Source organism: Rhagoletis zephyria, unplaced genomic scaffold (assembly GCF_001687245.7).
Source record: "Rhagoletis zephyria isolate East Lansing unplaced genomic scaffold, Rhagoletis_zephyria_1.1 Rzeph_scaffold_00875, whole genome shotgun sequence".
Classification (NCBI taxonomy): Eukaryota; Metazoa; Arthropoda; class Insecta; order Diptera; family Tephritidae; genus Rhagoletis; species Rhagoletis zephyria.
In genome coordinates, this window is record NW_016157959.1 from 131149 (window position 1) to 145992 (window position 14844).

At 33.4% G+C, this 14844-nt stretch overlaps 1 protein-coding gene across 2 annotated transcripts; it reads right to left on the reverse strand.

Annotated features, from left to right (window-relative positions):
* Positions 1–2282: 2282 nt before the first annotated feature.
* On the reverse strand, positions 2283–4756 carry LOC108361888 (glutaminyl-peptide cyclotransferase-like protein). Of its 2 annotated transcripts, none has more exons than XM_017614663.1 (6): positions 4530–4756; positions 4353–4456; positions 3902–4187; positions 3208–3342; positions 2935–3142; positions 2283–2853 (listed from the first exon to the last, which is right to left on the reverse strand). In XM_017614663.1, the coding sequence occupies exons 1-6, from the start codon at positions 4605–4607 to the stop codon at positions 2672–2674; spliced, it is 993 nt and encodes a 330-aa protein (XP_017470152.1). In that variant the 5' UTR covers positions 4608–4756; the 3' UTR covers positions 2283–2671. The 2 variants fall into 2 exon arrangements, with proteins under 2 accessions (XP_017470152.1, XP_017470153.1); XM_017614664.1 differs by having other exon boundaries at positions 4353–4469.
* Between the last annotated feature and the right edge of the window lie 10088 nt (positions 4757–14844).

Genomic DNA, 14844 nt, shown 5'->3' on the forward strand with positions numbered 1-14844 from the left:
TATACAAACAAACACCTGCATGCACGTATATGTATACGAGTGATCCAAATAAACTAGCCTAACGAATTTATAGCCTTAAAAGGACCTATTTACTGAGAAGAAAATTCCCCAATTTGGAAAAAGATTGTATTCCAATTTTCAAAGGTATCGGTGCGCATTTGAAATTTTCCATGTTAAGACCATGTAAAAAATTGTTTTTATTGGGTATCTTCAAATGGTAATGGTTAAGTTATCTTTACGAATCATGATATTTACTTTAAGATGGCTTTCCATCGTTAGTGCATATTTTGCAGTAAATGCATGATTTTGCATATTTTGCAAAAAATATCTAATTTTGCATATTTCTTCCGCATATTTTAGTATATTTTACAATAAATGCATGTGGTTTTTGCATATTTTTACTTTTTATGATAATAACCATTTAAATTTAGCGCGAAATCTCTTGACAAACAAATTGCCTGTGTTAGATCTCAACTAGTGGAAGACTATGGGAGAGAACTGGCCTATATATCTGATCAATTAGAAATTACTCTAATATGACATCTGGGACATTTATATTAACGAGACAGCGGACGAACTAGCAAGGTGTCGCCCCGTACTGAATGTGTCCCACGCGGTGGACATGGGCCCTCGCTTAGGAAGATAAAAGTAACAATTAACGAAATTTATCACTCGAAGGCCAAATAGAGATGGAACCGTACAGGATCGTATAGGATTACCCGGCAGTTCTGGGTGTTCTACGACTCACTTAAAACCAAAGCTCTCGTAAGAATGAGCAAAGAAGATACCTACAAACTTACTGCAGCGTGCAGAGGGTACTGGCCCGTTGGGGTACATGCTGAAAGGATCAACGGGTTCTGTTCCAGTTGCGATGACCGACTTAAAAGATACAGTCGAACACTTCCTGTGCGACTGTCCACCCTTCGCAAGGATAAGGCTAAATACACTCTGCAAGCCATTCCTGCAGAATGTTTTAGAGTGAACATGCGTCGCTGTAGGTGGCACGAGTTGTGGAATCCGAATGGCAAACTTTCTCAAACTATTAAACCAAGGCGAATTTATTCGAGGTGGTGTTGGCAGAACAAAAACAAAAATTACAATAACAAATTATACGCACATTGACAATCAGTACAAAACGAAATTACAACGAACACATCATTTTGACAAAAGGTATAAACTCGTCGTGATATCACAAGATTGTAACTGACTGCTTGATTATAAACAAATTTTCTACATAATGCTTGAAATACAATACCGGCGAACGGCAAACTTCGCCGAATTGGGCGATGCTGTCGTTCACCGTTCGCCCAGCTATTTCGCCTACTTAAACAGAATTAGAGCGGTAGCGAAAACAGCTGATCCCATTTGGTCGCCTTTATAATTTGGGTGACCATATTTAGAAAAAACTAAACCATATTTAGAAATGAGGAAATGATAACAAATATAAATGTAAAACAAAGAAAGATTATTATAAATNTAGGTTGTTTTCTTTTAAAACTTTGAAAGCAAAAAACAAATACGGCCACCTTTGGCACGCACAGCTGTCATCGCCCAGCAGGGCGATAGAAATAAATCTATCGCCATGAAACGCCGCCAAGCGAACTTCGCATTTCGCTTTGGCTGTGTTCAATTTCATATGCTTGCGGGTGTTCTAATTTTGACAGCGCGAATTTCGCTGTGGTGAGTTCGCCGTTCGCCGGCATTGTATTTCAGCTATAAATGTGTATGGTATGTTGAAGTAAATTGATTTCGTTACCCACCATGCAAAACATGAGAAATAGGCGACAATCGTCCATGGCAACAAATTGGCGACTCGCCGATTTATTGCCGTAGGGAGAAATCGGAAACATTATTTCTTTTATGTCATTTTAGGAATATGTTTTCAAAAATTCCCAGACTGATGAACTCCGCGTCAACAGGATTCTTCAAAAACATATAATTTATGCCCAAGAAAGGGTTGAAAAATTAGGAAGCTCCATAGCGACGAAAATAGTTAATTTCGTTTACAAATTATAAGTTTGAGTTCAAAAACAAATGAAACATTGAGAAATAATAAAATTGTTGCAAGAAATTATTATTTAAATATCGCTTGTAGCAATAATAAAACAACTCATTCAGGTAATAAGAAAACGACTCGCCCAGGCGAGTTGCCTTTGGCGGACGTTTTAGAGCGACTGGTAATAAGAAATCGATACGATGGCGATATTGCCGGCAATAAATTTGTTGCTTAGGGCGACAAGTTTTCTTATGTCCGGCAACAAAAATTGTCTGGTGGGTATTTTCTTGTTAAAATGGATGTGTTAGTTATTTTTGTACCGACAATAAAATATTAGAAAAATCTTCTTTATTGCATATTTTACTAGTCTAAAGCGCATCATTTCGATTTTTTAGTGCATGAGATTCCGAGCCCTAATTATAACATTTTTAATAAAAACAAGTTTTGCATGTTATTTACATGACAATTTTCAAATGCCCACCGACACCTTTTAAAATTTGAAAACAATTTTTCCTAATAGGAGAATTTTCTTCCCAGTAAATAGCTCTTTTAAAGGCCATAAATTCGTTAGGTTTGTTATTTTCGATCACCCTAATGTATGTACATATATTCGGGATAAAAAGATTGAAAGTAAATTTAGCAGATACTCGTATACTATTTATAGTGAATTTATTACTAACTAACTGTTCCGCGTAAATTCACCTGATCCGTATGTCTCTGTAGATATTCGTAAACAAAAGCACGGAAAACCTTATTAAAATTACGAATTGATGGCCAATGCAAATTTGCGGCATTATCGTTCGGAGTATGCCACTGTGGCGGGAACGGTGTGGTTATCAGATGCAAAATCGGCACATCTTAAATAAAACAATCGAATTAAAGCAAGCAAAAGTAAGTACAATATAAAAAATAAAAATAAATAAAATAATATGACGCACTTTGTTGGAGAAAAGGTCGGTGATCGTCATCGACAAATCCAGATGATGATCGTTTCATGAACATTAAATTGTGACCCTCGAGCTGATGACCAGCTGACAAAGACAATTCGATTTCAGACAAACTGTGATGCAACCCATCAGTGTTCGGATAAAAACTATAAAATTTGGGATTAGCTGCACCAATTAAATCGAGCAACACTAAAACTTCCTAAAATAGAAAAAAAACGATTAAAAGAATAAGGAGAAAAAGAAATTTTTTAGTTCGTGACTTACAATTCTATCAATACTTCGCCCCGAACTAGTTGACGAACGAGTATTGGACCATTTGGCTGCTAAGTGACGTGCGCCATAGATTGAATCGTTATCTGACCAATCCTTGATAGCCTCTTCGCCATCGAAAAATATCATCTACATGCATACATAAATGTTTATTATTATACTGCGGAAGTTTATTTACGATGCTTTCATAATTTAACACTTTGATCGTTTTCTGGAAAAACAATTTGTATCATAAGAAGGAAATCTGTATTCCTGGTAATTGTACTCATTTCAACTTTGTTTGGCAATTACGACAAGAAAAAAATGACTATAATTAGTCATTAATGAACCAGGGATTTTTTTTTTCAGTTTTAACATTCTTCCAGCAAACGATGCATATGTACATTAGGGTGTTAAAAATAAAAATAATGCTCTCACCTCCTAGAATTGTCCTTTACCCGACTTCAAAAAGTATTTCGAGGTCGTTCAAAGTTTTCCATGTATTTTATATGGGGGAAACATCGTAGAAATTGTATAGAATTCTTGAAAATCAAAATTTTTTAACCGGAAAACTCTGTGGGGTTGGGCGTGAGAGCATTCAAATTAGGACTTTACGTTTATGAACATGCATTTTTGGACCACCCTAATGTACATACATATGTCCGTATGTATGTATATACATGTATGAATGTATTTATGTAAATATTACCATCAATCCGATGTCTTTGCGATTTTTAAACCTTTGTTGAAGATACTTTGATAGAGTTTTGGCGGTATTTAACATGATAGCACAAGGTACCGCTGAATCTGTAGCGGCCACAAAACCAGGATCATTTTTGAAGTACTTGCTGTCATAATGACAAGCTAGCGCCAAGAAATCGGTTGCACTGGGGTTTAAAACGCCAATAATATTAGTAAAGGTAACGTTGCCAAATATGGGTACCTTCTGTGCAAATTGATCAAGTTCCGTGGTAAAGCCGAGTGTTTTGAGTTCCCTTTCGAAGAAAGATTTAAATAAATAACACACATACACATACATAGATATTTAATAGGTTAGTAGATTGATAAAACAAAACAGGAGGAAACCTTATTTCCTCTACAAACTTTAGCGTACTAAAAATTCACTCAAAACTAAATATGTATATAAATAGGATAGTCACCTTTTTATAAAATTTTCTACTTCAGTATGGCCAGGTGTACCCACCACACGCGGACGCATAATACCGGCCAACACACGTTTAAAGTGTTGATTGTCATCTGGAAACTGCACAAAAACACTAATGCCATTAAAAGCTATGTACAATATAACACAATCAATTTTTTTGTATTCAACCAACTTGTGTGACGTTCCACGCATAAACAGTCCAGATCAGCAATTGGATGAATAGACCAGAAATCCACATAACATTGAGCATTGTATTTATTTTCAATGCTTAACACCAAAGTACATAAAAATAAAAACAAGTTACTTTTCACCGTTAAATTGACTAACGCTCACGAAAATATCCGCTCACATTTAAGTGATCACCAACTTGTAAATGCCAGCGGCAACTAAAAAAAGCGTACCAAACAAACTTTAATCCAAGCGCACTGCGAAAAAAGCTTTTCGATGACAACAAAACAAAAACATATTTGCTAAATGGTAAACTAAAATTAACTAGCTTTTAGAGTTACTCTGACTTCGTAAGCAAATTGAGACTCACATTTTTCAAAGCGGTTGTTATGTATATACTTATATGTATGTATGTATGTATAATATGTGCATTAGGGTAGGCGCGGCGATAATCACTGCTAGAATAAATAGCGTAGTAATTTCAACAAACCTTGATATAATTACCATTTTTTATAAGACATTAGGGCTGTTCAGGATATTGTGAAAATGGTCGTGCTTGCCACTATGGCAACCTTTGCATTTATGTCCTGAAAAGCTCAACAAATTTTCTGAAAAAATTATTCGTAGCCCGAGTTTTTTTGGTCAATTCAAATATCTGAAATTGCAAATTTTAACAGTTTGTAAAGTACTTATAGTTCATTGTCTAGTTTATATAAGAATGTGCATGCATATAAGAATTCGAAATATATGCACCTTATTTTGGTTTTACAAGTGCTTTTTTTCAGCACTTAAATTACAAAATTTGTTGTTTTTATTAAAATTGCGTTAAATGTAAAAACCACGTTACGTCAATAAATTTTTACTTAAAAAAATATCTAGCTCTCTATTTTAGCTACTATTAGTATTATTTAGCTCTTTTTTCGGCCGTTTTAGCTCTAAACGAAAATTTTCTCTGCCAATACTGGTATTGTGTGAAAGACTGAATCACACCGTTAATGAACTGATTGGGCCTTATCAGTGTGGCTTTAGACCTGGTAAATCCACCATAGACCAGGTATTCACAATACGCCAAATCTTGGAAAAGACCCGCCAGAAAAGGATCGACACTCACCACTTATTTGTCGACTTTAAAGCCGCTTTCGACAGCAATAAAAGGAGTAGCCTATACACCGCTATGTCTGAATTTGGCACCCCCTCACAACTCATACGGCTGTGAAAAATTACGTCGAGCAATACCGCCAGCTCCGTCAGAATTGGGAAAGAACTCCCCGAGCCGTTCGCCAGCAAACGGGGTTTCAGACAGGGCGACTCCCTTTCATGTGATTTCTTTAATCTGTTGTTGGAGAAGACAATAAGAGCTGCAGAACTGAACCGCTCAGGAACAATTTACTACAAGAGCGTGTAATTGCTGGCTTATGCCGATGACATCGACATCATCGGTAACAAAAACCGCCTGTTCTGTACAAAAAAAGTCTGTTCTGTTCTGTAACAAAGTTCTATGGGGAAAGCTGTTGAATAATATTTTTACTATGGTGAGAGAGTTTTGCCAATTTGCTGTGTGAAATGAAATCTTTTTTGACAGCATTAAATTCTTGATAACTGCAGATTTATGCGGCATAAAATATTACAAATCGAAGTGAAATTAGTATTTAAGGAAAACATCTACCATCGCTGAGCGCAATTCATCAATTTAAGCTTTTATTTAACGAAAAATTTCACACATCAACAATCTTTCCGATTGTCAAAATTTTTTATTCATTTGTCAAAAATTTCACTAGCCTCATAAGCTACTGAAATTTGTTTCACCTCCTGGTTGTCAAAAATTTACTCGCCGCGAACTTTGTTACCGATTCACACACGCTCTAAGTATGTATTGTATTCTACAAAGAATTACAAATAATTTGATACCTTAGCAAGAATTAGCCAACTTTTAAAGATAAAATATTCTGCGACCTTGAGCGTAATATTAATTTCGAAAACATCTTAATTAAGGGCACATTTGGAAAATACGTCGTAACGATCTAAATATTTTTGTAACTACTAGTCCTTATAACGTTACATATACTTAAGAAATGCTTCAAAAAAATGTACTCTAGAAATGTGTAAAAACCATGATCTACTTTCTTTAGCCAGACTATTTCGACCGAGGTATCAAAAAAACTTTTCGAAAAAGGTTCTGATAGTTGCTATAACTTAATTGGAGCCTTCTAAATTCAGTAGTGTTCCCAGTTTTGCCCGATTAACCCCATTTTCTAGATAGCGGTACTTGAAACTTTGGTTAAACTTTAACTATTTTATAAAAAAACTACCTCAGTTTTGAAGATATTTTACTGAAATATTGCACACGATTGTATTTTAGTATTACCTTCACTACCTCTTAAAATCATCGAAATCGGTTCGCTATAACATCTAGCTTCCATACAACTGATTGTTCAGGGACGTTGTTTTGCGTTATAACTCCTCCAATTAAGCAGGTAAAAATTTAATATATGTTCACTTTAACACATGTATAGCACGCATACAATTTATTTTTCAGATATGAAGTTAGAGTTATAGCGCAAAAATACTTATGTCAGCTGTATTGTAGCTATATATTAAAGTGAACCTATTTCGATAATTTTAAGGAATAATTAAGGTAATATTAAAAAACCATTATGTGCCAAATTTTAGTAAAATAACTTCAAAACTGAGTGAGTTATTTATAAAACAGCTAAGTCTTAGTCAAATTTTCAAGTGCCGTTATCTCGAAAACGGTGGATGCCATTGAATTTAGAACGTCCCAATTAAGTGAGCTCAATTTTCTTTGCTCAAAATTTACAACTTGCACAGCGTAATTTGAACCCAGCTTATTCTTTTGTTTTCTATTTTAACAATCTAAATGTTTCTTCCTCGTCTAACATTTGAAGCACTTGATGAAAATGAATTAGCCTTATGTTTATCGATTTATTAAGAGATTACGATTAGAATCATAAAAAAAACTTTTTGTTTTGAAAGTGTACCTTTTTTGTAGATTTATCCATATACATGAATTGTTATGTGAATATTTTATGGTTTTTACGCGTTCTGCATACAAAGTTTCTTTGTTCTTAAATCACTTAGTACTTGATCATGCTTCTTGGTTCGATCAAAACAGTGTTAACTACTACATACATATGTAGTACATATGAATATACTTATATATACACGTACATATATGAGACTTTTAGAATGGCTGTAAATATTTACATACTCATATATACATACATATGTATGTACATACAAATCGTCAATTGGCGCTTAATGTCTCGTATCTGTCGAATGCAAAGCAGTTGCCTCTTAAAAGTTATTGGATAAGCAATTTTTTATGCCGCTTATAAGAGTTTTGTCCCAACTTTTATTTTTCGCAAAAAATAATTACCTGTCTCCTTTCTTTATATTGCCTGATAACTTTTGTAAGGCCGTTCTCACAGTGTAGAGTTAACTCACATTCGGCAGTTAGCTAGCAAATTTTTGTACTGAATATCTATAGTTAACTGCCTAAAGTGACTTAACCCTAAACTGTGAAATAGGCACTCAATGGATAAATATGTTTTTTTTTGCACGTCATCGTTTTTAACGAGAGTATACGTCATCAAAAATGTCCTTGTGCAAATAGTTTTTTTTACTCATATTTGGCAGTTAACTTACAATTTTTGTTCTGAAAATCTGTACTTAACTTCCGAATGTGAGTCAACTCTCCACTGCGAAAACAGCAAGAGGACGGCATTTCATTTTAAGCTTAATATCCGGCTCTCAATGCCTGGGTTCAAACCCTGGTCAAAGCAATATCTCAAAAATATAGAAAAAGGTTTTTTCTTAACAGCAGGCAGGCAATGGCAAAACCTCCGAGTGTATTTCTGCCATGAAAAACAGCTTCTCATAAAAATACAATCGCCGTTCGGAGTCGGCGTAAAACTGTAGGTCCCTCCGCACGCCACAAATCGGAGGAGAAGCTCGGCCAAACACTAACATATGTGTACGCGCCAATCTATTATTATTATTATTATCCGGCTCTCAAGAGAACGGTCAAGAAACAAATTGCTATTATGTGCTATAGCACCTGTGATATAAAATTGCACAAAAAAAGTTATATATCATTTAAATAAGAGCAAGAGGAGGGGACTACGTCTATATTTTTAGGTTGTTAGTTATTAATATGAAATAATTAAATATAATTTTTCACCAAAGGTCCTATTTCGAACTTAGAAGGCCCATATCTCGATTTCGTAGGCTAACTTCGAAAAAAGGAGAAATTATTTTTTTACCTATGACTCAATCTCTTAAAAAAAATTGGTTTGGTCCAATACCCATAAAAAAAGTTGATTTTGCCGTACAGTGTATACATACATATATATGTATTTGATCAAAGAGCTGGAAAAACGCAAAACTTGTAATGTCGAGCATCTAAAAATAAATTGAGTTAGTTCAAGTCTCAATAAATCTATGTAAGTCAAGATGTGCAAAGGATAGTAGAGTTGAAATAAAACGGAATAAATAGCGTCTTGCGACATACAAAGGCCTTATGTCAAAAATTAAACGCGGCCGACCGGTTACTTCTTTTAAAACTTTCTCGGAAAATACCAAAAATCCACTTCAGTTTCAGAATAAGTTTGCAACATGCACCAGAAATAATATCCCTTGCACTTCTCCCTATATATATACAGAAGCTTTTATAATATATGGACTAAAATTTTTATTTTTTTTGTATAACAAAAATAATGTTCTTCGTCAAAATTGTTTTTATTTTCCAATAGTAGAGATTTCTAGAAGGTCTAATAGCTTAAGGCCCTTAAGTTATTAGGGTCCCCTGCCCCAGTGTGCGTAGACTGAAATACCGAAAATAAAATCACGCCGATATATGTATGTACATATGTATATTTTGTATTTATTTATTTGACAACAAGTGTCATATATTAATGTATTGTTCTTTAGTAGTGTTACAAATGGGATTTAAAAGTTATAATCAGGTACTTTAAGATTAAAGTAGCTGACCAATTAAAAATGTTTTAAATGTACGTAGTAGCAGAATAGGTTCAATATGATTTTCCACTTTGACAGTTTGTTGTTTTTAATTACCCCAAATGTTGTGCCCGATTAAATCGTATTGTTTTCTAATTCTATGAAAACAAAACCTCAACAAAGACTAAAGACAGTGGGGCCGTTATTGTTATTTTTGGTGTTGATCGTTTTGTGAATTTAACTAGCATTAACATATAAATATATTTATAAACTATGTTGAACCTATTCTCCTGAAGTATGTGCTGTATGTGTATGTAAGTATGTGTAGTTACAATTTGCACTCTCCCCTAAATGACGTACATGCATATATGCATTTACTTAAACAAGTGTGTACATATTTGCGAACAATTACTTCAAAATCAAACATATGTATGTATTTAATTTTAAGTTTGTTTAGTTATGTAACTACACATAAAATTTAACTTAACTTTAAAAATTCCGACTGCATCTTTTTATATTTAACATAACTATGGGCGAATCCGAGAAATAGTCAATCAAAATCTGAAAAATACATGCAATTCAAATTCCGGTGTTTTTTTGTGTCGAAAATGGCATAGTACAACATATTGTTATTTCATATTTCTTTTCACACTTATTTGAGAAATCTGATTTGCGACTCTTACTTCTTGAAACAAAGCTCCAAATAGCCTTGGTTTTAAGCACTGTACCTTTTAATAAAATACAACAATATCGCTTTAAACAAATCCATTTTTTCAACGGACGTAACGTAACGTCCCGAACGCACATACATATACAATTGTTTTGAAGTTAATCCAACCTTTAGTTTGGTTTTATAATACATATTGTTAACTTCATTATTTTTTCTTCAAATTATTATTTTAGATTTTGTTCTCGATTCATTACAATTTGCGCAAATCGGTTGACTTTGATGGTCATATCAAAATCGCTTCCTTTTTCAGTAACGTCCGAACACAAACTTCGAAGGAAAATACACAGACATTAATTCAAATTCTAATTTTCATTATTTTTTTCTCATAAGTACTGCTATAAACCTTCCCTTATACCACAAAAACATTTTAAATTATAATTTTTATTTTTGGCAAAAAAGTTAAAAGAAGCGTCCGAACGCAACGTCCGCAACGTTTTGATTTGCCCATATATGTAACTTATACTCTTTTTGTTTAAAAGCTATTGTATATGACTGTCTCAACAACTGTAAAAATTTGGTTTATGTTTCTCAGTTTTCAATGAACACTCACAGACCTTGATTAGTGAAAATAAAATTTTTGTACCTGCAAAAGTACAATTCGCACATATGTACGTATGTATTTGTATATCTCCTGTGATAGCACAGAAACAAGTAACTTGTTTTTTTTTGTAAACTGGAGTTTTCTTTCCATCAATATTTGTTGCCTTGTTGTATTTCAATTTTACTTTATGCCACATAGAAACAAGAAAACGGATAGCAGTGCGTAAAAGGTTTTGTTTTTTCAAGAGTTCGAAAATAGAAAGTCCAACCAAACCAAGTAACTACTAGTTAAATTCTGTGTGAATCGTATCATAGTAAAACAATAGGACTGCTCAATGAATACACCATAGTACTCTAGTCCAGCAAATAGTGTTCGATGAAACTTTTTTCCACTAGGCTACTCTGAATTGTATTGTTTGAGTATTCTGCACCTAGTGTAGCTTCTTATGTGGTGCAATTTAGTGCAGCACATACATTCAGCTGTTTCGTCAGAGGAAAAACCATACAAAGGAACTCAAAAAAAAAATAAATTTTTATGAACAAATGGAAAAATATGTGCATTAGACTGCCCTTAGAATATGTGGAAAAATATTTGATTTAAAATTTTGATATGTATACCCTCTATATTTGTGCTTTTTAGCCTGAATAGCATATACATATGCTCGGGAAGTTTTATGCCCATAGGACAACGATAACCCGTGCCGACTTTTGGTTGAAATTTTTGTTAATAACTTGAGTTAACGCAACCAAATCCTCCTTGAAAACTATGGAAATGCGAAAAATTCGACATGTTTCCCATATTTGAACGCATTTCTTACATTACTTTCTTAATAGGACGGCATTATTCCTTCCAAGGACATCGAAAATGTTAATAAACTAAAAATATCTTTTGAAATTTTTATCCAAGATTTCGATCGGAAAATTCTGGTTCTTTTCCGGAGACTTTCAATAATAATACCCAATTGTTTATTTAACCACTTTTTAATGCTAACGGGTTTTTATTGGTCGCCCATTGCATTTCCTGGGGTTTTTGTGGGTTTTTGGCAGACCTATAAATTATAGTTGCGATGAAAAAATGGTTAAATGAACAAATGGGTATTTTTATTGCGTATCTGCTACAGATAAACAGAGTTTTCTGGTAAAAATATTGATTTTTAACTATTCTATACCATTTCTACGAAAAGTTGCTTTTTCCCCATATAAAATACATGGAAAACTTTGGGCGCTTTGAGCGACCTCTTAATATTTTTTGATTTCAAAATAAAAAATAAGGGAATATTTTTTTCGGTATAGAACAATCCCGGGGGGTGAGAGCATAAAAATTCCAACTTTACTTTTTCCAATGCATTTTTGGACCACCCTAATATACATACATATGAGCGATTCCACGTTAAGTAATCAAAGTAAACTTTTTCCCTTCTATTCCGTTTAACCTTGGAGCATTAGTATTACTCATAGATGGCGATTTTTGGCAAAAATATTTTTCCATTTAGCCAAATATTTCGGCATTTTACGTTACACCGCTTATTTAAATAATTTTTTTTTCTCTTTAACAATCTGTATGAGAACATCACGGCGCACGCCACAAATCGAGGGAGATGCTCAGCCAAACACAAATATATTAGGGGTATTCTCGAAGTCTTGCAAAGCCCTTGCACGGTGCACGAATTGAATGGTAAAAGCCGGTTTTCCTATGGGGCAGCTTTGCAAACCGTGCAATGTAATTTTAGGAAAATGTTATCATTATTACTCCCAAACTGATGAATTTTGCGTGAACAGGATTCTCCAAAAGCATCTATTTACACCGAAGGTTGGCATGAACCGCCATAGCGAGAGATATAATTAATTTAATTTTTAAGTCCCAATTTTGTATTCAAACAAAATAAATAAAGTATAAAAAAGAATAAAATTATTACAAATATCGCGTGTATCAATATGAAAACGACTCATTCAGGTAATAAGAAAACGACTCGCCCAGGCGAGTTGCCTTCGGCGGACTGATAATAAAAAATCGATACGATGGAGATATCACCGGCTATAAATTTGTTGCCTAGGGCGAGACGTAGGCAACAAAAATCGTTTGGCGGGATTGTTGATTTCAGCTTCGATAGATTTTTTGATTCCCACTCGATTGGAAATATGAATTTTTGAAAAAAATAAATAAATGTGTTCAATCATTTACATATATAAATACAAACATATCTACTCAAACATCAATGAAAGTGTATGCGGGCCGTGATTTTTCATTAATTAGGTGAAACCACATTTACCTTACATCAACATTTTGACACAACTCGCATACAAAGTCGAGCCATAATTGCTTTGTAAGCACGCTATTGTAATCTTTTGCGAAAATGTGCTGATCAGAATCTTTTTGTTTTGTACCAAGCGTGAGGAAGGTTAAAAATCAATGGAACTGGCAACGTAAGCAGTTGTAGAAAAAATAATTTAGCAGCAATGTGTGATACATAGTTACATACACTTAGGTCTCTTTTTATGTGGGATTTTTATACGGTTTTTCAAACCATATTTTTTCACTGTAGCCATTTTGCTTTTTTGAGAGTTTTTATGCCTTTTTTCAGTGTGTAAGAGACAATGCTTCTGATAAATAATTTGTCTTTGTATTTTTACATAAATCGTGTATTTATTTATTTTATTTTTTTTTTGTTAAAATACAGACACAATTTTATTTATTTCAATATTGTTCAGTTTTACATGGAATAATAAGTGTTGAAGTGAAGAAGTAAATTGTTCTTTTGCTTAATATTGCCTCACTGGATTTTTGTATGTGGTTTTTAGAATTTTTTTACACCGATTATCTGCATTTATGCGGTTTTTGAAAATGCTGGATCGCATCCCCTATTTTGTATGAAAGTAAAGAACTTTTTTATGCGGATTTTTTTTCTTTTTATGCGGCTTTCTGAGGAACGCATGTACCGCATACAAAGAGACTTAAGTGTATTTGTTTTATTTACAGCTCATAAACCCACATAACATAAAATAAAATTGCAAAAGATGATACTAAGCTTTTTAATTCGCCAAATTCAAAGTATTATGTTGAAGCGAAAGTGGTCCTCAAAGAACGAACATCTATCTACATAATTAATTTAAAAAATTTTAAGCTAAGCTCAATAGCACACTGAATGACTATTAAACAAGAGTTTAGTAGCAAATGTGATTTATTTGTGAGTCGATTATGGATAGCAACGCAACCTCAGTTGGGTTGCCTATGAGCACCGGCACTGAAATGAAAATGTATAATATGAATAGCAACTTAAGTAAAGTGATATAAATTTGAAGATAATTGAGGTATTCACAAAACGGTGTCGTATTGTTGTTTAAATAAATGTTTAGAGAACTTGAAACCACAACCAACTAATTTATAACACTGCGAAAATTCATAACATTACTTTGATGGTACTTTGCGAACCCCCCTTAATATATTTTTTAGGCGTTTAAAGTTTACGCGATACAACAATACGACACTTACGACATCGTTGTGAATACCCCAAATAGAATTTTAAAGTACCAGCAATTAAGACTTCAGTGCGAAAAAGCTGCAGAAACAATCGAAAAAAATAATAATTTACAAAATATACAAAAATGCAGTTGCCAATATAGTAACTCAGTTGCCGGTTGCCATCTGTAATACCATTTACGCCACTAGCAACGCAATTGAAGTTCGGTTGCTATCCTGACAACAACAGAATAAAAATCTCATAATCTCTCTTTTAGTTCTCAATATGAATATACTTATAATTAATAAACCGTTTCTCAAACATTTCGGACGCCTTATCCGATTGACCGTACAGCTCATAATTTTTAGTAATTAAATACATGATATAATAATTGGTAAAATATTTTCTTATATCTACACTTTTTTGGTCGTTTCGAGTTATCCTGATCGAAAAACTTAAAGCTGTTTACAACGAATAAATTTGACTGAGAAAATATTATGGGCGAGAGTTTAATAATGATTTTGATCAATACATACATACATTATTTGGACAAAATATGCAAATTAAATTACATAATTTCAAATTGAAGGAGTAAGTATACTTACATAAATTAG